The sequence below is a fragment of the Podarcis raffonei genome, chromosome 2 (assembly GCF_027172205.1).
Source record: "Podarcis raffonei isolate rPodRaf1 chromosome 2, rPodRaf1.pri, whole genome shotgun sequence".
Lineage (NCBI taxonomy): Eukaryota > Metazoa > Chordata > Lepidosauria > Squamata > Lacertidae > Podarcis > Podarcis raffonei.
The window spans coordinates 11,648,790-11,672,059 of NC_070603.1; the positions used below are offsets into that span (position 1 = coordinate 11,648,790).

Consider the following 23,270-nt stretch of genomic DNA (forward strand, 5'->3'; position numbering starts at 1 on the left):
TAAATTGGAGAGGTTTTAACATGTGGTATAGTGGAATTTTCAGACTGAAACCAAATAGGCTAGTAAGTGCTAAATATTGACTGAATTTTAAAGTGAAATCAGACAATGTTTGAAATTCACAGCATCACACTTGAATTTTTATATGTTTATTTTTTGCGTCTGTATTTCAAATTTGACCAAAAAATTTCATTTCAGATTTAGCACTTTCATTCTAACGGGGCAACTGATGCTGGGACCTCAACAACTGTGTTTTTAACACACACATTAGAGTTTTCTAGATGTTCACACTAGTGAACCAAGGGCAACTGGTAGTCAGCAGGTAGTACAAGGGCAACTGTTTCATATGACCAAAGCCTCAAGCTGGGTTATCAGAAGAAACTGGTTCTTTATTTTGGTACCAAAAAAAGCACCTCCCATTACCATGAAACAATGAACGCAGCACCATGCAAGCTGGATTCTTTTGCAAACTGGACCTTGCATCTTACCACTAAACTCTCTTGACTGATACTTGCCCTACCAGAAGCTGCTTAAAGGAGGATAGAAGGTCTCGCTAACTTGTAGTCCAAGGAAATGGAAGAGGTTTAATGGAAGGCAGGGGCCAGTTTAGGAGGTGGGGGAGAGAAATGCACAAGCAGGCTAAGCTCCAAAGCTGCATACTAACTGGGAGATGAAAGAGCTAGAGGCCTTCTGAAGTACGTGCTGTCTCGATGATTAATGGGGGTGAGGGAAGGGTGAGGCCCAGCCCCTAGTAAACTACAAGATGGCAAAGTGATTCTAAGAACAACAGAGCAGTGTTCATGGAGAAAAGCTAGTCTGCCTACGCCAAGAAAATCTCCCGGTGCTGTTTTTAAAAAGCCTCTTTATTTCCAGTATCAAAACAGTACATTAAAATAGATGCCAAGAGCCAAGCAATCATTAAAAATAAACCATCGGTGACGTGTAGCGTGCAGTGAAAACATTGCTCACTGCTGCAGCAGCGAGGTTGCGAGCTGGTTCTCCCAAGACGCATTCACTAGCCGCGCCTGATGGCAAGACAATAGCCCTCAGAGGCAGCCATTCACTTGCCCTGGAACTACAACAAGCAGGTGATTTCAATATTGGAGCTGGATCATAGGAGATTTTGTTCTGTTTTTTAAGATGTAGGTGTGGAATTTGAAGTGTTATCTTTTATGTTAGGCATGCATTGGGAGATGCTTATTGTCAAAGATTGAGTGCATTCTGGAGATATGGGCTCTCTGCAACAGGGTTTCTTGGAGTGGACTTCCCTGAGAGCTCTCGGTTCTTACCTAGGGGTGGTAACACCCTGGCAAGGGATGAAAGAGGAAGGGGGAATATGCATCTTGCCTATTCTTGCTGCATTGGCACCACAGTTCTGTCAGAAAATATTTTGATGAGGCTTAGACAATAGCAACATACAGCAATGGCTTTTCAAACTATGATCTATGGTACCTGGGGTTCATCAGTGGCTCAGTGGGATTTCTCAGTCAGAAGATCAGTACTGATGGGCAAGCTTTCTTGGAGAAACAGCTTGACTACCACTGCCAATCTTCTCCTGGGCTAGACCCCTTCACAGGAGTTCCGAGTCTACTCTTGGTTCACATGGGGCCATAGTGAGGACCCACCAGTGCCAATGGGCACTAGCCACCAGGACTATTATGGTTGGTAAATGGTCATCTGTGTTTGCCTGTAGAAAGATATTGGACCTTAAAAGATCCCTGCTATTAGGGCAAGGTGTCTGCTCTTCACCCTGTGAAGTGCTAAACCTTTGGAATGGAATAGGCAAAGAACTGGACTTGGGAATATCCAGACTAAGGCTGCAATTCTACACCTACTCTTCTAGGAGTAAACCCAATTGAACTCAACAAGATTTGCTTCTGAGTTGACTTGTATGGGGTGGCAAGGTTAGTTAAAGTCTTTCACTTTGTGAAATGAATGCCTGAAAACCAGAGCAACTATGATCAGCCTGATTTCTCCCCTTTTCCGAGAGGATCATGAGGCCAATAGCTGCTGAACAACTGAGACCCACAATGCCTTTCTTTGCAATAACGTTCACAAAACCCTCTTTACAAAACGGATGTTTAAAAATCCAGTGCATAGACTGCCTTAGGTTTGGTTTGAAGACAGCCTTGCTTTGAGTGAATTATCAACTTTGCAGCATCCAGCAGCAGCCCCTCCCTCACCAATGAATGTCCAGTACAGTTAAATAAATGGGAGGTAATGGGTGGGCAGATAGGAGTGGTGGGCGGTTGGAGGGGGGCTGGGGGAGAGAAATGCTGTTGGTTGCACTTAGAGGGTTTTTTTCTTTTTTAATGAGATAATAGGACTGTAGCAATTTCCCCTGCTTGGTTTCCATGGCAGAGAGAGCCCTCACAGATGCGTAAGATTTACAGGTCCCTGAGAATCTCCCTGAGGCACAGGATGTGTTGTTAAATCTGTGTAAATGGGATGTGAGTTGGACAGCCCAAGCTGGTGATGACTGGGGATTTCGGCAACACAGCTGTAGTCCAGGTTTGCAGAGGAACAGTCAGGGAAGCTGAAGAGTGAGTCAGCCTCGGGCATATTTCCCAGGTAATTTTCTTCCACTTCACTTGGACTCCCTTGCAGAACTGGAGGTCCATAATGATGACTGTCTCCTTGCAGAGAAAGGGGGCCATACTCCAAGGAGAGGGACGTTAAGGAGCTGTCAAAGAGAGGGTCAGTATAACTATATACCCCTCCCTGGGCCTTGCTACATGAACTTGGTGTGGCCAAATCATACTCAGCCTCCACTTGACTGAAATAGTCACTCACTTGAGGACTTTTGCTCGGGGACTTCCCAATGGTCCCCTTGACCCTGATGTCTTTCTTATACTTCATCCTTCTGTTCTGGAACCAGATCTTGATTTGCCTCTCAGAGAGCCTCAGAAGCCGGGCCATTTCCAGCCTGCGTGGCCGGCAGAGGTATCTATTAAAATGGAACTCCTTCTCCAGTTCCACCAGCTGCGTTTGGGTGTAGGCTGTGCGGACTCTCTTGGATGAGGAGAGACTTGGTGGAGAGGAGCTGGGGTCTAAATGAAGAAAATGAAAAAAGTCAGTTCAGCTTGATTCTTAATGACTTTGCAAGGAATAGATGCATTGCCTCGCAAAATATTGTACCTGGGAGATTAATAATAATAATAATAATAATAATAATAATAATAATAATAAGGCGTACATCAGAGGTGGGGAACTTGTGGTCCTCCTGATGTTGCTGGACTACAAGTCCCAACATCTCTATCATTCACCTTGCTGGCTGAGGCTGATGGGAGTTGGAGTCTGATGACATCTGGAAGGCCACAGATTCTCTACCCCAACGTACAAGCATGCATGTTATGTGGGGATAAAACTCAGAGAGATGTTAGAGCTGAACCAAAACAACTCACAGATTTTGGCAAGTGTATTCAGTTGTGTTGCCCTTTTTTGGTGCTCCCACCCTCACTTCCACAAGGCACCTGGCAAGAAATGTTTGCTTATTTTACCCTCAGTGAGTGACATCACACAACCCAATCTGATTGACTGGACAGTATTGAATGTTACATCATCCTGGTAATTGAGTAATCTGTGACTGAGTTGGATCACTGATGTAATTCATACAAGATGGAAGAAAAGGAAGAGGTCAGAGGGGTAAAGGTGCCACACCCAGCCCACACCCCAAAAAACTCAAGAAAAATAATGGTAACTTAATTGGAAAATGTGAGTATTTATGTTCCCCCATAATTGCAGTCTCCACTAAAAAATGGAAACTGGAGAATATTTGGTTCAGCTCAGTAACATTCTCAGTTTGGAGGGTTTGTGTTTCCATTTGCAAAGAATGGAAATGTTCTGATCCATTTTATTCTATGCTATGCTATTATGTTTGTCTATCTATTTGTCTCTACATCCAGCTGAATAATTATTTGTCTTTCTATATATGTCTCTATCCTTCCTACACTAATGGATTAATCTAAATGAAAACCTAATGTTTATTTAATAAGACATATGGCTATTCTCATAATACTGGGAGGTTGAGGTTGGTAAAGGACCTATAAAGAATATATTAGAGCAACTTCTAAAAGAAAAATTATATATAATTCTTACTGAATTCCTCAAGTGGAAGCCTAGTTGCTCCTATTATCCCAATATAAGATGGAATATAAACATAAGCAAATAAAAAGTACAAAAGTACTTTGTAAGTTATTGTCCAGAAAATGCTCTGAAGACACATGCTGTGGTTCAACCAGTAAAGTTAAGAGTGTCTGGTCTTAAGCAGTCTCTGGACAAGAGACCACCAGTGAACCCTCCATAATGTGTGCTTAGTTCCTTGGAGGAAGGACATGGTATAAATTAAATTACCGCATGGTGTAAGCTAAAGTACTGCATGTGAACACTTATTTGAAAGTGCAAGGAAAGCTATAGCCTAGATCCATGGTAGCCAATGATGTGCATTCCAGATGCTGCTGTTTGGCTACAACTCCTATCATCCCTGACCATTGCTGTCTGGGACTGGTGGGTGTCTGTCAACCTCATGAGGGCACCATGTTGGCTACCATTGGATAGATGCACATTGGAATCAAGCATGGGAGATGACAAATAAAACAAGGTACCTGAAGATGGAAGGTTGTTCTTCTGCTTGCTGCTGTGTCTTGTTTCTTTCATCCAAGGGAAGACTTGTTTTGGTAAATGGCTATCATGTGCCTTGCTAGTGCCATTGGTAACCAATGGAGGCTGTTGCAATTTTGAGGTCTGATCATTGGTGTTCCCTAGAGACGCCTGTTCAGTGCCTTTTTGGCCTGTTGGAGACCTTGTGGATGTTTCTGGCTCCTGGTGTGCCAGTGGAGCTGGAAGTTGTTGCTGACTAAAGGAATCCCTTCTAATGGGATCTTGGTATGAACTGCTTTCTGAGGAATCCTGGTCATCTTCATGAAGAGCTTTTTGCATTTCCTGTTCTTGTCTGACTGAAGGGGCAGGGAAGGAGACAGATGCCTTGAAATGAATGTGAAAGGAATCCAGACAGAGCTCCAGTTATTACCAACTGAGGAAGGATCCTCCTCACCTATGTGTTCCAAAAGCTAAAGAGAAATATCCGAAGTAAACATGCCCACATCTCAAAGCAAGAACATTTACCGACCATTCTGGCCTCTGTCCAGAAAAAGGAACCCACCAAAAAAAGAGAGAGCAAGAATCATGAACTTTAAACAAAGACAGTCTTTTGAGTTTCAACATGTTTAGAGTTGAAACTATTTTGCTCTCGGAAATTATCCTCCGCAAACATTGTCAAGTATACACCAGATATTTAATGTCTGTATTTGCCGGAGTTGATTTTAATATTTGTCAGCGTTTGACTGCTGATACATAGTGGTTTTAGTGCTTTGACAGTATTTGATAAGTGAAACACCAAAGCAAAAATATTTAGAGAAATCTTTACCAGCGGTCACTACCGTCAGTCATATGGATAAGATCAAATATTTGTTGTTCAATATGGACAGGTCTGTGATGTTTAATACAGCTAAAGGCCCCTTAACTTAGACAAGGTGATATGGCTTCCATCATGATCTAACTTTCAGCTTTTTATGTATGTTTTATTTATTGTATTGGCTAAGATATATTTTTATGTATAATTTTATATTTATGTTAATATGTTTCTGTTTGGTTGCCTTATTAATGAATTTGAAAACTGACACACAGTTATGTCTGGTTTTATATTGTGTTTGAGAAACAGCATAATATACATAAATAGTAGTTAGAATGATACTTAATTATTGAACAAGTGGGGCATACAACAAGATTGCATACCAGAAGGAGCGTCTCCACCCCCATCGTTCAGCCCAGACACTGAGATCCAACGCCGAGGGCCTTCTGGCAGTTCCCTCATTGTGAGAAGTGAGGTTACAGGGAACCAGGCAGAGGGCCTTCTCAGTAGTGGCACCTGCCCTGTGGAACACCCTCCCATCAGATGTCAAGGAAATAAGCAGCTATCCTATTTTTAAAAGACATCTGAAGGCAGCCCTGTTTAGGGAAGTTTTTAATATTTAATGCTGTATTGTTTTTAACACTTGATTGGGAGCCGCCAGAGTGGCTGGGGAAACTCAGCCAGATGGGTGGGGTATAAATAAGTTGTTGTTGTTGTTGTTGTTGCAGTGTATTATTGCAGTGTGAAGTGCTCCAGTTCAGTGTCTCGGCCAACACACCATGCATTCTCTCAGAATGCTCCATAAAATTATTTTCCCTCCTCCAGTCTTCTGGAGCCCTCCCCAACATTATGGGTCCATTGAGCATGCTCATTCCTGAATGGGTTGTTTGGGGGCTCCTTTTCCTTAGCAGTCCCCCCCAAAAAAATGACCCCACTTCTGAAAACCTTGGAGTTTCCTCTGAGCATGGCATTATCGCTCTCTTGTGTATAGGTGATGCCGTTATGTCTACATAAGAATAGACGCTAGGAGAATAAGTCTTAGTATTTATTATTATATATGATAGTATTTGATAGTTGGAAGTTATGATTATATTACAGTTTAATATATTATATTACAGTTTACTGTCTAAGTCAAAACAAATCAAGAGAGGCCACTAAATCCACAGCTCTCATATTTGGAGATGAAGATTCCACATTCGGAGCTGAGATTCCATGAACAACATTTCACATTCTGGGGAATTTTGAATATTAATTTCAATTCCCAAGCTTGTTCTGTCACCTTTATTAACGATGGTCAAAAGCAAGCATGCTAAAATGATGCCAATGAAGAGATCAAAAAGTATAACTGGGAGAGGGGAGGGAGGACTCTTTGGTGTTTGCTGGCTTGTGCATAAATGATAATTATTTAATAAGCAGCATTTGGGTGAGGGAGTATAATTGGGAGATGAACTCCCAAACCCTTATACTAATAATAACCTTTACCCATCACCAATCCAGTGTACATGTATGTGCATATATACACCTGGATGCAGTCTTCTGCTGGGTATAAGGAGAAATATCTCCTCTCATGACTGTAGTAGCCACATGTACAGATGACAACTCTATTTAAATGGGTCTTCTGTTTAAAAAGCTGTCTGGTCCAAGTGTGGTTTAAAGGTAAAGAACCATAATAAGAACACAGTGCTGCCTGATGCTGACTATAAGGACAAATATGTTCCCTTCACTTTGGGCAGATAATCTCTCCAAAGCACAGAGGAGGTGATAGATACAATGCTAAGCCTTAGCTGTGTTGGGGTGGGGTGGGAGAGTACACAGTAGCCCTACAGCAATTCTGTATCCAGAAATCGTACAACAGGGGATAAGTATCCACTACTGTAAGAGCAATTGAAGTGGGTGGTAAGCAGCAAAAAAATCTCAATAGCAGTAGTGTGGGGTTTCAGTTATAAACATACTTACAAAGAAGCAAGTGCTATTAAATACAGTGGGACATATTTCTGAGTCAATGTGCATCACATTGCGGTGCCATTATCTTTAAATTTTAGTTACTCAGGCTGCAATCTGGTACACACTCACCTGAGAGCAAGGGCTACTGAATTCAACAGGGCTTGCTTCCAATTAGCCATGTGCATTGTCACTGTATTAAATAACCTGAGCAAATTTTTAAAGTTTTAAAGATAAGTATTAGTGCCAATTGCCCTAACGTTTGCCCGCCACCCTTGTTTCGTTGCATTCATTTCCCAGATTGCTGGAGGTCAGGAAAAGGTTAACTTCTTACTGATTTTGATATAGCATTGCTTGCATGCTTTCCCTTATATCTCTGTATAAGAGCTAGAGCATGGGTAGGCAAACTAAGGCCCAGGGGCCGAATCCGGTCCAATTGCCTTCTAAATCCAGCCCGCAGATGGTCCGGAAATAAGCAGTTTTTTACATGAGTAGAATGTCTACTTTTATTTAAAATGCATCTCTGGGTTATTTGTGGAGCCTGCCTGGTATTTTTACATGATGCATCTCTGGGTTATTTGTGGGGCATAGGAATTTGTTCATATATTTTTTTCAAAATATAGTCCAGCCCCCCACAAGGTCTGAGGGACAGTGGACTGGCCCCCTGCTGAAAAAGTTTGCTGACCCATGAGCTAGAGCCTACTGTTCTTTTTTAATATTGAAAAGCTGAAATAATCAAGGGATGTATCTTTAAAATTTCCAGAGCAAGTCTCTCTATGGTACTGCTCTGTGGTCTGCTTTGAAATATCAAAACTTGAGTGTTGGGGAAACCTGTCTTTGAAGTTCATGCCACTTAAAGATGCCTTCCCTGCTCACCATACATTCCCCAGTCCTACCCAGAGATTTGTAAGCCTGGGTCTGAATCCCATTGAAATGCATCTTGTCACAGCTTGCAACATCGTCCACAACACCTTCTGCCAGCCCTTTGGTGATCCATCTAAAATAAGCCTACACAGACAGAAAGAGTGCTGCTCATTGCTTCTGTTATTATGTTCCTCAGGAACCCTGGAATCAATTCCTTTACTCTTTCATTACTGAAGAAGTGCTACATCTAATTTCAGTGAATGAGGGATTCACCCGAAAGCACAGGTGGGGAACCTCTAGCCCGCCATAAATTGCTGGACTCCAACTTCCATGAACCCCTGTCTGCATGGACAGGGATGATGGGAGTTGGAATCCAACACCATCTCAACAAATTCTCCACCCATGCCCTAAAGACTGATAGCTACCGTATTTTTTGCTGTATAAGACTCACTTTTTCCCTCCTAAAAAGTAAGGGGAAATGTGTGTGCATCTTATGGAGCGAATGCAGGGTGCACAGCTATCACATAAGCCAGAACAGCAAGAGGGATTGCTGCTTTCACTGCGCAGCGATCCCTCTTGCTGTTCTAGCTTCTGAGATTCAGAATATTTTTTTTCTTGTTTTCCTCCTCCAAAAACTAGGTGCGTCTTGTAGTCTGGTGCATCTTATAGAGAGAAAAATATGGTGCTTCACATCTTACACAGGGGCTCATCCATGTTTACCAATAAGTCTACACGTGACAAAGGGATATCTCATTTGGTAGAGCATGAAATTCTTCATCCCAGGGTCAATGGTTCAAGCCCTACATTGGGCAAAAGATTTCTGCATTGCAGGGAGGTGGTCCCTTCCAACTCTACAATTCTATGATTTTATGAAAGAACTGTAGGCCATCATGGTTCCCTGAAGAAGATGTCTGTCTGGTACATTTGCACATGTATTTGTCACATTCACATTTTTAGTTAAAGGTAAAGGGACCCCTGACCATTAGGTCCAGTTGCGGACGACTCTGGGGTTGCGGCACTCATCTCGCTTTACTGGCTGAGGGAGCTGGCGTACAGCTTCCTGGTCATGTGGCCAGCATGACTAAGTCTCTTCTGGTGAACCAGAGCAGCGCACGGAAATGCTGTTTACCTTCCCGCTGGAGCGGTACCTATTTATCTACTTGTACTTCATGCTTTTGAACTGCTAGGTTGGCAGGAGCAGGGACCGAGCAATGGGAGCTCACCCTGTCGCAGGGATTCGAACCACCGACTTTCCAATCAGCAAGCCCTAGGCCCTGTGGTTTAACCCACAGCGCCACCCGCGTCCCTCTCACATTTCTAAACATATGCTCAAAACATTTTGGTGCACATCTAAAAATATAAAGGTGAAGTGGTTTGAGGAGGCACATCATAGTAGCATCGGTAACAAAAATCTGTTTAGCTTCCAATGAGGATTGGACCGTGGATTTGTGGGGAAGCAATGACTAATCAAAGGCAGGTGGTGTGTCTGTATAATCCCACTAGCATAGGAAATGCTGCATGGCAGCAGAACGGTGATTGCACTGCAGAGAGGTCTGTATTTCATAATTGCTATTGATGCCTAAGTTAGAAGTAATGGCTTGTTTCATGTAAAAAACAACAACAGTACTGGAATTATTTGTGGAATAAATATTTGGCTTGCCATCAATACGGTATCTATTTATATTAAATTTACCCAGTACAAATAGATGAAAATAAGCCAGCAGCTTTTCCTAACATCTCTCCCCTTCCGCAACTCAGTGACCTGAAGAGTAAAGGTCTATATAAGTTCCGCAGCGGGGAGTTTTTATTTAAAATGAAGCAATATTCTCCTGGAAGAGACAAGCAGAGTCTATTGGGAAAATCATTGGCCTGTAGAAATGGTGTCAGGCATACAAAAGAGCTCAGAAAGGTGTATTGGATTTAGCAAGAGCAATGGGAGCTAATGATATTAAGTTGGCTGGTAAGCTATGTGAACAGCTGTAACCTCACTGATGGAAATGAATGGGCCATTGATACGCTGTCCTCAGACCAATTCATAGGCAGAGCAGTGTGTGCTGTGCACTGGGGGTGGGGGTGGGGAATCTGCAGCAAAGTAACCCCAATTTTGCTCCAAGGAAAACTGTGTTCTGAAGACTGCTTCCCATTTATTTATTTATTTATTTATTTATTTATTTATTTTGCATAATTTATTTGATTTAAATAAAGGGGAGGGGCACAGAACTATGCAATATTAAAGCCCAGATCATGATCCTATCAGCTGCCTCTCTAGCTTTCACCCAGCGTTGCTTACTCAGTTTCAGTCCTATTCACCACAGTCATGAGGGATAGAAACATGGTTTGTTTTCTAAAATGAAAACAGAGATTCCCAGCAGGTTGTGTTCTGCGCTCAGTTCTGTGCTTTTGTTAACTAGCAGAATATATGCAAGTCTTGCACACAAGCTGACTGCCTGCTGAAGTCCAAGGGCATTTTTAAAACCACAGGTGGATAAATGAGTTTACATAAACTGTGTTTTCCCCATCATCATCACAAGCAGTGTGTAAGAATCTGAGCTTTTATGTATATTGCATCTTAGAGGACAGGGGTTGTATTAAAGTTGTGTGTGACAGCTGATTTATGATAGCATATTGCTTACTTTTGAGGGGTGCAAAAAGTAGCTGTGACTAAGGTACCATTATAAGGACTGACAAACTTGAATCTCATTGATTACAGTTTGACTTTTGCCGGCTTGCACTAGAATAATCACATTATGTTTACATGTGTGATATTGTTATAGATAGTGCTATTTTTCTAGAAAAATAGGTGCTGGAACTCACCATGAATGCCTCCCTTGTTCTCTTATAATGGCAATGGCGCCCACCTGAGAGGTGCTGGAACTGAGTTCCGGGGAGTTCTGACTGAAAAAGCCCTGGAGATGATAGATAGATAGATAGATAGATAGATAGATAGATAGATAGATAGATGATAGATAGATAGATAGATGATAGATAGATATAGATAGATAGATAGATAGATAGATAGATAGATAGATAGATAGATGATAGATAGATAGATAGATAGATAGATGATAGATAGATGATAGATATAGATAGATAGATGATAGATAGATAGATGATAGATGATAGATATAGATAGATAGATAGATAGATAGATAGATGATAGATAGATGATAGATAGATGATAGATGATAGATGATAGATAGATAGATAGATAGATATAGATAGATAGATGATAGATGATAGATAGATGATAGATAGATGATAGATAGATAGATAGATAGATAGATAGATAGATAGATAGATGATAGATAGATAGATAGATAGATAGATAGATAGATAGATAGATGATAGATAGATAGATAGATAGATATAGACGGTGTCTAGCAGTTCTGGGTGAATAATATTCTCATCACAATATATTCATTAGCTATGCACTTAGGACTGGGGAGCACGTAAAAGTTGTAATCCCCTTAGCAGATATTTCAAAAACCCAACTAAGATGGTTATCATTCACTTAAAAAAAAACATGTTTTACCTATAGAAACATACAGGGAAACTATGTAGGTTTTTTCTGCCCAGTATAAAGTAAAGCTGCTTCCCTGTTGTGAAGTTCTGGCCAGTGAGTACAAAGTTTGTCAAGCACTTGGCAATTAAAAAAAGAAAAGAAAAGTTTTATTTAAGTGTAATACTATTTTATTCAAAACATTTATAACATCAAGGCTGCAATCCTACACACCCTTATTTAGGAGTATGGCCTGCTAAACTGAATGTGGTTTATTTCTAAGTAGACATGCATGGGGTTATACTGTAAATGGCTATTATTAAGAGATATTTTAAAATTCATTGCATTGGTGTTTTTGCTGTTCCTCACTGACTTACAGGGCTCGCTGGCGAAGCCTCCCATTCCAAAATGTTGGGCAAGAAGGAGACAGGCCTGCCTGGGAGTCACACCGGTTTCAAGAGAACTTAAATTCCAAGTATAATGTTAACAGGAAAACAGTGGTAGCCTTAAGGACTGTCCATCATAAAGCCAGCCACAGCTTTAAACTGTCCTTGCCTTGCTGTGCTGTGCTGTGCTCTTTATCAGCCAATACAAAATCCCCCTTTTCATCACAACTTTTCTGCCTGTTGCTCCATTGCCATATTTTGTGGAAGGTACCTAAGAAGGGTTGTTGTTGTTGTTGTTTTACTACAGTAGGTGGGACTTTTGTCACTAGCTTGAGGGTACAGTTTTGTTTTGCTTTGTTTTTTCTTGGTTAAAAAACAGCCAAGAAAATCTGGATCAAATCTTATTCAACCCTCCAAGCAGTAGCATGCTGATTCTGCTAAATCTTTGATGCGGAGTGGGGGGGGGGGCTTGCCATAGGTTACTCAAGGGTATGGGACTCAAAAGTAGTCACCTTATTCTGTTTTATATATCTCATTAGTGGATCTAATAAGAAGTGCTGGGCATTTAAAAATAACATGATTCAAACTAAATTCTTTGACCCTTTTTCAAAAAAATCAGAATTGGATTAAAAACCAACATCCTCCCCAACCCTCACATTGCTCCTCTAAAATTAATTGTGGATGGAGCTGTTAATGATAAATATATGTAATGGCTCTGCAGTTAATCATTCTGCTATTTCTATGTCATGTCTCTCAAGTTTCAGGACAGGGAAGCAGAACTTGTAATTCTTGAGGTCAGTAGTGCCTGGATTTGAAGCCATTAGCTATATTTATTTCTTAAAGGTCTGAGTCACATGGTCCACCCATATCTATCTGTCCAGCAGTCTGTATTCAATACCTAGGTAGACGTCTCTGGAAACTCAGAAGCAAGGCAGGATGGCAGGTGTGGTCAACCCTTGTTCTTTGTTCCCACCTACTGATAGCCACAGACAGACTTCCTCTTGACATGGCAACAACTTTTAGCTACCACACCTGCCCTCTATGAACTTGTCTAATCTTTTCTGAAAGCCAACTGAGCTAATGGCCATCTCACCATCTTGTGGCAGTGAGTTCCACATGTTAATTGGAAATTGCGGGAAGAAGTAGCCCTTTTCGGACCCCCTGAAATAGCTACCCCGTGGCCCTTGCCTTCAAAGAATCACCATGCTTTTGATTTCAAGGGAACACATTTTTAATCATCTTCATCCCTGCACGAAATTTCAGGCTACCAGTGAAATGATCGGGAAGATCCATACATCTTAATGTATGCAGCATTTTTTCCCTCCCACCCCCTTACATAAACACACTGTTTTGAGAAATATTTGCATTTCTGCTACTGAAAGCTGATGTTTTTTATTTGTTTGTTTGTTGTTTTGTTTTTTGCAAATTAATAGAGACAGACTAATTTTTAAAAACTAAATGACTTCATTTTAGTTTGCCTTTTTGGAACTATTTCGGCAGGGGAGGTCTCTTCTTGCTTATAAGCGCACGGTCTACAACTTTTCTTTTTCGTATGTCGACTTTTGCGGGCATCCCGGACAGTTAGGTGATGATTTAAAATAAGGCGTTGTAAATGGGGTATTATACCCACCTACGCGGCTCTTCTCCTCACTCACCGATCCAGGCTCCCAATCCAAATCCCTTTTTTACACGCAAGAGTTCGTTACAGAATCCAGTTCATCTCACTTCCCTGTCTCAGTACTTAGCGCGCTAACAAAACTTAGTTTAATGGGAATGGGTGGGAAATACCTATTTTTAAAAAAGAATATATTTTGTTTTAATGAAACACAGTTTTATATCAGGCTTTTACTTTGGTTTTGTTTTCCTGTTCTATTTGTTGATGAGTTTCAGTTCTAGAACTTTGCCAGCAAAATGATAAGCATTTGGGGGGGACGGTGGTTGAGTCTGCATGGCTTCGATAGAACTACTCGGAGTCTTACGCATTCGCATAAACGCAAGAAGCTTTTGCTAAGAGATTGTGTGTGTGTGTGTGTGTGTGTGTGTGGACGCACGTGTTGGCATACCCTTATCGGTATTTGGTACCGAGTCACCACAAGCATCTATCCACTCAGTCAATCCCACCCCCACCCCCCACTACAAATCTCATGGCCAAACGGGGGGGGGGGGATATATATAGGGCACAATCCAACAAAGTATTGAAGCTCGAAGGCTGGGTTGCCAGAAATCAACGCTGGTTTCTATGAGGCTAAGCGCGTTTAATTCTGAGCTGGGCTGTGGCCGTTCTGTTTAGGAACCGAGTTCATTTTGTTGAGATGACTGCCCCGATGCTAAACTTGGAAGTAAAAGTCCCATTGATAACTGTGCGAAAAGGGCCTTACTTCCAAGCAAATGCATGTTTTAAGGTGGTCGTGACTGACAGCTGCCCATCATTCAAATGGATTGGATGTTCAAATGTATTGGATCAAATGGATTGGATGGCCCAACTATTGAGAAGCAGGCTGGATGAAACATATATCAACGGGAATTTGCACTTGGAAGTAGGGTCCGTTGAAATCAAGGCTGCAATCAAGCCTTAGACACGAGTCCCGTTGGAATCCACAGGACCGTTAGTTCCCAAGCAAATGTACGGAAGGAGCCCAGCGCTAAAGTCGCAGGTTAATTTAACTGTGGACGAAATTAAGGAAATGCCACCGAACTGACGTACTGAAGGTTGGCGGATTTAGTTCTGGCCTGAAATTCAGGTCCATCTTAAACCATTTTTCCTCTAGAGAAGTTTCAACGGGACTTGCTTGCAAACGGTTTCAAACGTAGTTATATCTGACTGCCTCCTTCTATACCCCAAAAAACCAAAATATGTGATTATTATAAAGGAGACTTTTTTCTTTTCTTTTTTGGGTACTGCGGGTAATTTATGCTATTTTGAACCTTGGTTTTGAGGGGGGTAACCCCCTGGTTTCTCTGCAGCATAAACCACGCGATAAAACAAAACAGAAACAAAAGAAACAAAACAAAAACTTTCGCTCTCTGGGAAATTAACATGATATTATCAGTCCCATAATGCTTTATCTTGTAGAGAAATATGGGCATCCCACAGTCCCATACAGTAGGCAATGGGCTCCTCGTTTATCTATTTATTAGTTAGCTATTTCGGTCCATTCATTTCAAGAGAATGCTGTAGGCTTGGGGGTACTTGGCAGGCAAGTCACGTTATGCAAATCTAGGCTTGATGATTCTGCAGTATCCCTTAAAAAACACACCAAAAAAACCACGCCACCACTATTGCTTGTATATTTAACGATTTTTTTAAAGGGGGGGTCGTCTCAACAGCATTTAGGGTGGAAGGGTAAGGGAGGGCAGAACCAATAATGCAATGTCTCCCCCCACCCCAGAAGAAGAAAAGGAGTCCTAATTTCTCTGAGATTTAACACGATGCGAGTTAGAACCGGCTCCTTCCATATTCGCCTCGCAGACCCCCGCCCCAATCCAGATTAGCAACAAAGAAAGATCGGGTGGGGAAAGGAGGGTGATGAAAGTGGTGGGGTTGGGGGATTTTTTGTGTGCGTCTAAGCCCCTCTTCTCCTTTTGTTTGAAGACCCTCGTGTGGTCGCGCTCCGTGTGTTGTTACAGATACACACACGCACATATTAAATGCAAATATTATACATTATTATGTGTGCCTGTTACGCAACCCCCACACGCACCTACACAAATATATATATTTATATATAGTATCTATAATCAATTAGATCCCTGATTCCTGCTCATCCAAAAGCAAATCGGGGTGTTGATTTTTTTTTAAGGTTCAATTATAAACGATTTTGCACTAGAGAAGATGAGAGAGAGAGAGAGAGAGAGAGAGAGAGAGAGAGAGAGAGAGAGAAGCATTTGGAATAGTCACACTTGTCAAGTGAGACCATCTTTTAGCTCTCAGAAGCAGCAAATCCATGTGAACTCTGGGTGAACCAAGATTGAAGCAATAAATCATCGCTACAAAAGCCGGCTGCTGCATACGAGTTCCAGACCCCTTACCTTTAACGCTTTCACGGGCGAAGACTGAAAAGCAGAGCTACAAAAGTTCACATCTCTGCGCGCAGCCTAAACAAGGAGGGGGGAGGGGGGACTGTGCATCTAGGGGGCTAGGCGGGGAGGGAGGCTTTTTTTTAGGGGGGAGGGGGGTCGTTGTTGAAGAGTAGGGGTGGTATTGGCTTAATAGTAGCAGATTATGCTGCTTTGAGTGGTGGTTAGGAGCGGTGGGGTAAGGAAGGGAGGGCTCGGTGCTCGGAAGGGAGACGGGGACGTAATCGAACGTCATTCAACAAAGACAAGGGACGAGAAAGAATCGGATGGGGGATGCGGGGCGGGGGGAGGGAGGGAGAGAAGAGGCCGATTAAGGGAAAGGAAACCGGACAGCATACGTGAATGTGGGGGAGGGGGAGATTGCACCACTTCCCCCCATTTAAAAAAAATGGAAATACATGGAGAAAATCTTGATGGGCCCATTCATTTGGAGACGGTTCGCAGGGCATCAAGGCCGCCATCCTATGCGGTGGGAGCGAGCACGGCTGATTCCTGGAGGACTTCCTTCCGAGGAAACATGCCGGTGCAACACACACACACACACCCCGGAATTGTAGAACAGTTTCGGGGGGGGTTGTTGAATCTATGTCCAGAGAAGAGCCTGGCGTCTGCCCCAACTCACAAGGACTTCCCTTATATATCATGTAGGCGATCTTGTGCATAAGTTTCCCCGCTCAAATAAATAAATAAATCCCACACACACCAAGGGACTCCCCCGTTTGAAACTAACGCACAGCTAGGAGATTTGGGGTGAGGGTGGTGTGTGGGAGAGAAAAAGTTTCACACACATGCAGGCGCGCGCGCACACATCTCTATAGTTGACTAATCTATTATGACAAACAATATGATGGATATAGTTTATGTTAATCGCCATGCCCTTTCCTCTAGAATTTAACTGTAAGTTAATGGACATCGGAAACTAGAATTCTACATGGCTTGCTAATGGGTTTAGGTATTAGCAAGTTCTAACGATGCATACAAATGCACTTGTCTCTGTAGGCTGTCTTAAGATTTATGGCTCTTTTGCCTTCTGTAGCTGTAAACAGGGGGGGGGGGGAGAGAAGAGAAAGAGAGAGAAAGGGGAAAGAAATCCCAGCCCCTGTGCAATTTAGCACCTCCAAGGAGCCGTTTCTTTCACTTTCTTCCTTTATTTAAAGAAATACCCCAGGTTGTGGGAGGGAGTTTTGACTCCGTCTGCAACTTTCCTCGCCCCCCCCCTACTAAAATGCTCGTCTGTTGGGCTTCATTATGTTCTTACGTTCCCCTTGCCCACGCTTCCATCAAGGCGGACAAGGCACTGAAACCCACTTAGAAAGTCATAATGGCCATAATAAAGACTCCGCTGCAAACGGAGTTTCGACTCCTACTCTACGGCGATGAAGGATGATTGTGGGTTCAGGTTCTACCGGGAGGGAGGGAAGGAGGGCGTGGGGGTGAGGAGCGGTTGTTAGAGAGGAAAGTTTCGGGGAGGGTGGGAAGAAAAAGACCCCCCCCCTTAAAACACATAACAACAACTACTGCAACAATAACAACAAGCCGACCCTGCAAACTCTAACAAAGGAACAATGAAGCTTTGCATCTCGTGGTGTTTGGGGTGGGGTGGTGGAGTTAAGAATGTAACTTTGTATGATTTAAACCGCCCCCCTCCCTTCCCGATTCATTTCTGTTGGATGTCTTCCACAGGACCCGAAACCACGAAGATCTCGCTTGGTTTGGCTGGGGAAGGAAGAGGAGGAGGAGGAGGAAGAGAAGAAGAAGAATTCCGTGTGTGTACCCGAAGGAAAAAAATATGCTGGGGTGTCTCTGTCGAAAGGTAAAATGGCCATATACATAACGCAGTTATCTAGGTGACGGGAGAAATGCTTTGCTGAAGTCTTTTCCCGTAGCTTCAGTTTCGCGCCTGCGTCTTTTTCCAGGGTTGCAAGACAGTTGCCCAAGCCTGGTCGATCCGTTGGACAGAGGAACAAAATAAGGACGCATATATCGAAATTATTTCATTGATGAGTATATTGTTTTGTGGAATGCATTATTATTATTGTTGTTGTTGTTGTTGATATTCTTATTAGGATGGGCCCGGGGTGGGGAGAAGATCCAGGAAGGTCTAAAAGAAGAAGAAATTAGTAGGGAATTGGTTGTGTTTGCTTGGAGACGGGTGGGAACCGCTTGCGAAGGTTTTCTCAGTCTTTGGGCGTGTTGTTGATAATCTAGCAACCGGGTGAAAACGTTCTATGGAAGCAGAACCCAAAGTTCGCAAGTTGATAAGGAAAAGAAGGGGAGTTAACCGGCCTGCTCCCTTCCGCAGGGTTTATTAGCCTTCCGCACTCACGCACCAACCGTCTCCAGCAAATTTATATTTAGCCAGGCCTCTAATGTATGTTTCAGCGGCGAGAAAAACAATCAAATCCTTTTCATCGATGTGTAACTTCGCTTTAACTTGGATTTAAAACATCGTTTAGCCTCTGCTTACATTTAGAAGTGCGTGGGGTGTTTTTTTAAAATCGCTGTTCCATCCTATCCTCACTTCCAAATTAACTTATAGGGGGGTTTTTTTTGAGAGGGAGGGCAGAGTTATGAGGCATTTGATCAAAGCGATTTACATCGACCGGACCGCTTGACGGTATTGCCAGGATCTTATCTGAGATCTGATCTTTAACAGGACCAATGCAATATTGTTTGCGTTCCCGTCCGGGGATTGTTTCCTTATCATAATCGCTTATTGACAAGAAACGGAATTAGTTTTCATTTATGTTTAACACATTACTTTTTTAATTTTATTTTTTTTAAAAGGGGGGAACGTAATGATTTCTAGAGATAGTGGGATTCATGTCAGAGGAGTTCATTTGCTAGCCAAAGTTATGTCTTTGTCACATAATGTATGCTAGATATTTGCAGGAGTGCATCACGAATACAAGCTTTAAGATACTAAAGGGAAGGAAAGAAGGAGAGAAAGAAAGAGAGAAAGAAAGAGAGAGAGAAGAAAGAAAGAAAGAAAGAAAGAAAGAAAGAAAGAAAGAAAGAAAGAAAGAAATCTAATTCTATGCATCTTTACTGGCAAGAAAGTCCCACTAAGTTCAGTGGAGCTTACTGACTCCCAAGTAAGAGACTTTGCTGCCTTCCTAGATATTTTCTTTTTCTTTTTAAAAAAATTCTGTACTTCATCCTTCTTCCAAGTAACTAGTTACTCTTTTTTTAAGTTAAACTCAGGAGCCCAGGAACCTAACACGCTGGATTTCAAATAATGGCAAAAATTAAAATGCCCTTTGCAGCATACATTTATGTTAAAGAGAGGGGGTAGGCAGGGCCTTCCTCGTTTCTAGAAGTTGGGGGAGATGGTCGGTGTGGTTTTTCGATGAAATGCAAGATTTTCCAAAACTGAAATGCCCTATTGGCTGAACTGCACCTGCTGATCGCAGGGATGCTGCCCGTTCTGGCGCTGCTCTGATCCAGAAAGGGACTGAAGCATAAATCGTGGAAGCAAAAGTCTCCTTTCCGAGTGTCCTAAAAGAAGGTCTAACTTTAACTTGGCACACACACCTCTCCCGCGAATCCCCGCGCCCCAACGATGTATTTAACATTTACAAAACTAAGAGGGCATCTTCAAGATCACTTAAAGCAGATTAAATATGCCTGAGTGAGTCGGACCCTACGCGCTCCCTGTGTAAAACCTTGTAAAATATCTCGCTGGGCCAGGACGATCCTAGGGAAAAAATTAAGTAGATCGTGCAAGAATGAAAGTCAGCCCACCTCAGACAGACCAATCTGTTTTGGGAGATTCATAAAATGCACTTGGTGTTTACAGATTAACGGCGCGATCCTAGGCTTGCTTACTCCGAAGTAAACCCTGCTGTGTTCTCCTAACTTGCTTCCAGGAAAGTGGGCGTCGGACTGCAGTTGCCTATCATCTATCTATCTATCTATCTATCTATCTATCTATCTATCATCTATCTATCCCAGAACAGAGTAAAAACAAACAATTACTGAACCAAAAATAAGACAAAAAGGGGTCTGGGGCTAGGCTGGTTATTCCAGTCACTTGAAACGAGCCTGCATTGCTTGGAACGCTCGCTTTGAGAATAATAAAATATTTAAAACTCCAAGTCAACCTTTTTCCTATTTATTGCCGTGTATAATTCAACATTATCGCGTATTAATAAGCCAATAATGATAATCTCTATAGGAAAAGCATGCTAGCTGGGCCGCTTTTATGGCCGCCCTTATCCTTTCTAATGACCTTTGGCTCAGCAGAGTAATAACTCATTACGGAATGAGCAATTGTCTGGAGTGCCTTAAATACCTCGCGATCTCTCTCTCTCCCTCCCTCCCCCTCTACACGCCGGACACTTCCAAGAAGAGGTACTGTGTGTGAGAGTGTATGATGGAATCGTCTTCCCTGTCTTGAGACAGCTTGGAGGGAATGGAAGAGGAGGAAGGGCCACAAAGAGAGTCTTCTTCAGTTCCCTGTGCAGCTGTGCCATAGAAGAAGCCAGAGGACTTCTTGGTGATAAAGGTGCTGTTCAGCTGGTTTTTCTGGATCTTGTCATTTTATGCTCCCCTGTCTCTTTTGGCAACAGCAACTCCCAAGTAGCAGCACCAACTGTTGACAAATAAACAATTAAATAAATAAATGATGCTGCCATCATGACAATGGCCTATGATCAAGCCTCAAAATGCCATCGTGAAGTGAGTCGCTATCCTGCAAACACACACCCATCTTCCCAGTGTATAAAATCCATATAGTAGGACAGGCCCATGTCCATGTGTGTAGAATTGTGACTCACTTCGCAATGGCGTTCTGAAGAGAGATGCAATAAAGACCACAGGCTGTTGCGATGAAGGTAGTAGTGGTGTCGGCAGTAGAGCAGAACAACAATACTACTCCAAGCAAACTACTCTCTCAGTCTTGCCTTCATCTTTATTATATTGTATCATATCTATATATCTATATCTATATCTATATAGATATATATATATTTTAAAGCAGCAATGCTGGAATTTGAACCCGAGCTCATCCAGTCCAGTTGGAAGAGGCTGAGTCAGGCAAGGTAGCTATGCAGATGAAAGGGTTGGGTGGTGGTGCATGTGGAGATGGGATGTATTGTAAAGTTATAGGATGTACTTCATTGCCTTCACCTCATTTGTATAGGTGTAAAAAAAACCTGAACTTTTAAGGAAATTAAATCCAATTGCTTTGTAAGATATGTGCCTTTCTTTTCTTTTCTTTTAACTCCTTGTTGAAAGATGTTAGTTATTTTAAAATTGTTTCCAATTATATTAAAGACAAATTGAAAAGCAAAACATAGTCTTAGTAGTGTTCTCTTCACCCCGCCCATCCCTTTCAGGATTTGAGATCTCAATCCTATGTGTACACACCCAAAACAGAGAGAGAGAGAGAGAGAGACCTGAGCAAAGGCCTTATAGATTTGCCTTAAATGCTTTGAATGCAGACATGGTTTTCCTAGGGAAATCAAAGTGATTTGCTTAGGTGAGGCCATGAATTTCCCCGCCTCTCTCTCTCTCTCTCTCTCTCTCTCTCTCTCTTTTGGAAAACATATATTTTGTATAAAAACAGTAAACAAAATAGCCCACCAACAACTGTACACATATGGCTAGAGTCCTCCCCAGATAATTTTATAGGAAGTTAAATTCAAGTCACCTTGCTGTGACAGAAAATCATAAACATTTTTGAATATCTGATATGCATAGAAACCAATCTTGATTAAAAACCTATGCTATTCTCTCTAACCCAAATGAAAGCAAATAGGAAAAACATGGGATTAATGTATGGCTAGGTGGCTATTGCCCCTCCTGGTATCCTGAACATCAGTGTCCCTCAGACTTGGTGACTAAAAGTATTGGGACTGAAAATATTGGGTGCATGGACATTTAAGCTGTAAGTAATCACAATATGTAAGGCTGTAGAACATATTTACTGCTTACACAGTGCAGATGTTAAAACAGGTGCCTTAACATGCAACCCCCACACCTTATATTATTATTTTTAGTGCATGTGGAGTTAACTCTTTTGCTCCTACAGTACTGGATAGGAATGGATAACAGATGCATAAACCCATGGAGTGAATAGTTAAATTGCCAGTTTATAAATAGTGGGTCAAAGGGTAGATAGAGTATCCTTCTCAGTGAACATGGGAAGTTTTGACTCCAGCACCTAAGAAAATTTGCCTCTGTGTCATTCCAGTGTTTTCATGCAGTACAGCATTAGTCCCAGAGAATGACCGAAACAGAAGATCACTGCACAGAATTCAGCTGGTGAAACTGACTAAGCTTTCAAGCATCACACCATACAATCCATCTTTGATCAGAAATGAGAATCAGAAAGCAAAACGAAAATGAAGTCTCACATCCATTTTTTAGACACCATCTAGGGTCCATAGTATTTTTTTTATTTTAAGGTGCAACATGGAATAACTTTTAAGTGTACATTTATAAAAACAATGGTTGAATTCAGCATGTGTATGTCGAAGGTAAATCCATCAGGCATCTCTAATTCACTGGGGCTCTTTGGACTATATTTGGGGGCAAACTTGGGTTGCTGCTGTGTAAAGTGTGAAAGATCCCTAGGATGTAATTAAGATTCATGCAAAGCAATGCAAATATTGCCAGTGACTGGATGTTGCCAATGAACAAGAAGTTGGCAAAAGAATGCAAATATTTCAAGATGTTTCAGGAGAATAATGGCTTGCCCATAAGTAATAAGAATATTTCATTGACAGAGAATCTGATACACACACAATACATCTAACATCTATTTGCACAAGCAATTCGGCACAATGACTTTTCATCCAGCACCGCAGAGTGTGGCCGCACTGGCCTTGCCAGAAACTGAAACTCAGCCAGTGCTTTTGTGCTGCTCTCATTGTGGGCTGAGGAACAGTAAGCCAAACACAACCCAACTTGTGTGCATGCTGATTCAGTTCTGTGAACTCAGCACACAGCACCAAACTTTGTTATTTTCACAACTGAAGCAAAAGTTCAGAACGACATCCTTAAAGAAAAAAGATTGACACATAGACATGAAGGCTGGAAGGAGGAATCTACTGGCCTAAAGCAACTACTTCATGCCTCATTTTGGTAAAGT

At 42.0% G+C, this 23,270-nt stretch overlaps 1 protein-coding gene across 4 annotated transcripts in view; it reads right to left on the reverse strand.

The window, feature by feature from the left end:
* Positions 1-842: 842 nt before the first annotated feature.
* LOC128406346 (homeobox protein Hox-D3a-like) overlaps positions 843-23,270 on the reverse strand; it is a 90,630-nt gene continuing 68,202 nt past the window's right edge. For 2 of the 4 annotated variants that reach the window (XM_053373697.1, XM_053373683.1), the window contains exons 2-3: positions 4,602-4,980; positions 843-3,047 (exon numbers count right to left, since the gene is read on the reverse strand). In XM_053373697.1, coding sequence (XP_053229672.1) covers positions 2,368-3,047; positions 4,602-4,935 — 1,014 coding nt within the window. In that variant the 5' untranslated portion in view covers positions 4,936-4,980 and the 3' untranslated portion in view covers positions 843-2,367. Of the gene's footprint in view, positions 3,048-4,601; positions 4,981-16,126; positions 16,524-23,270 lie in introns of those variants that run through there. The other 2 variants (XM_053373706.1, XM_053373690.1) reach the window with 2 other exon arrangements.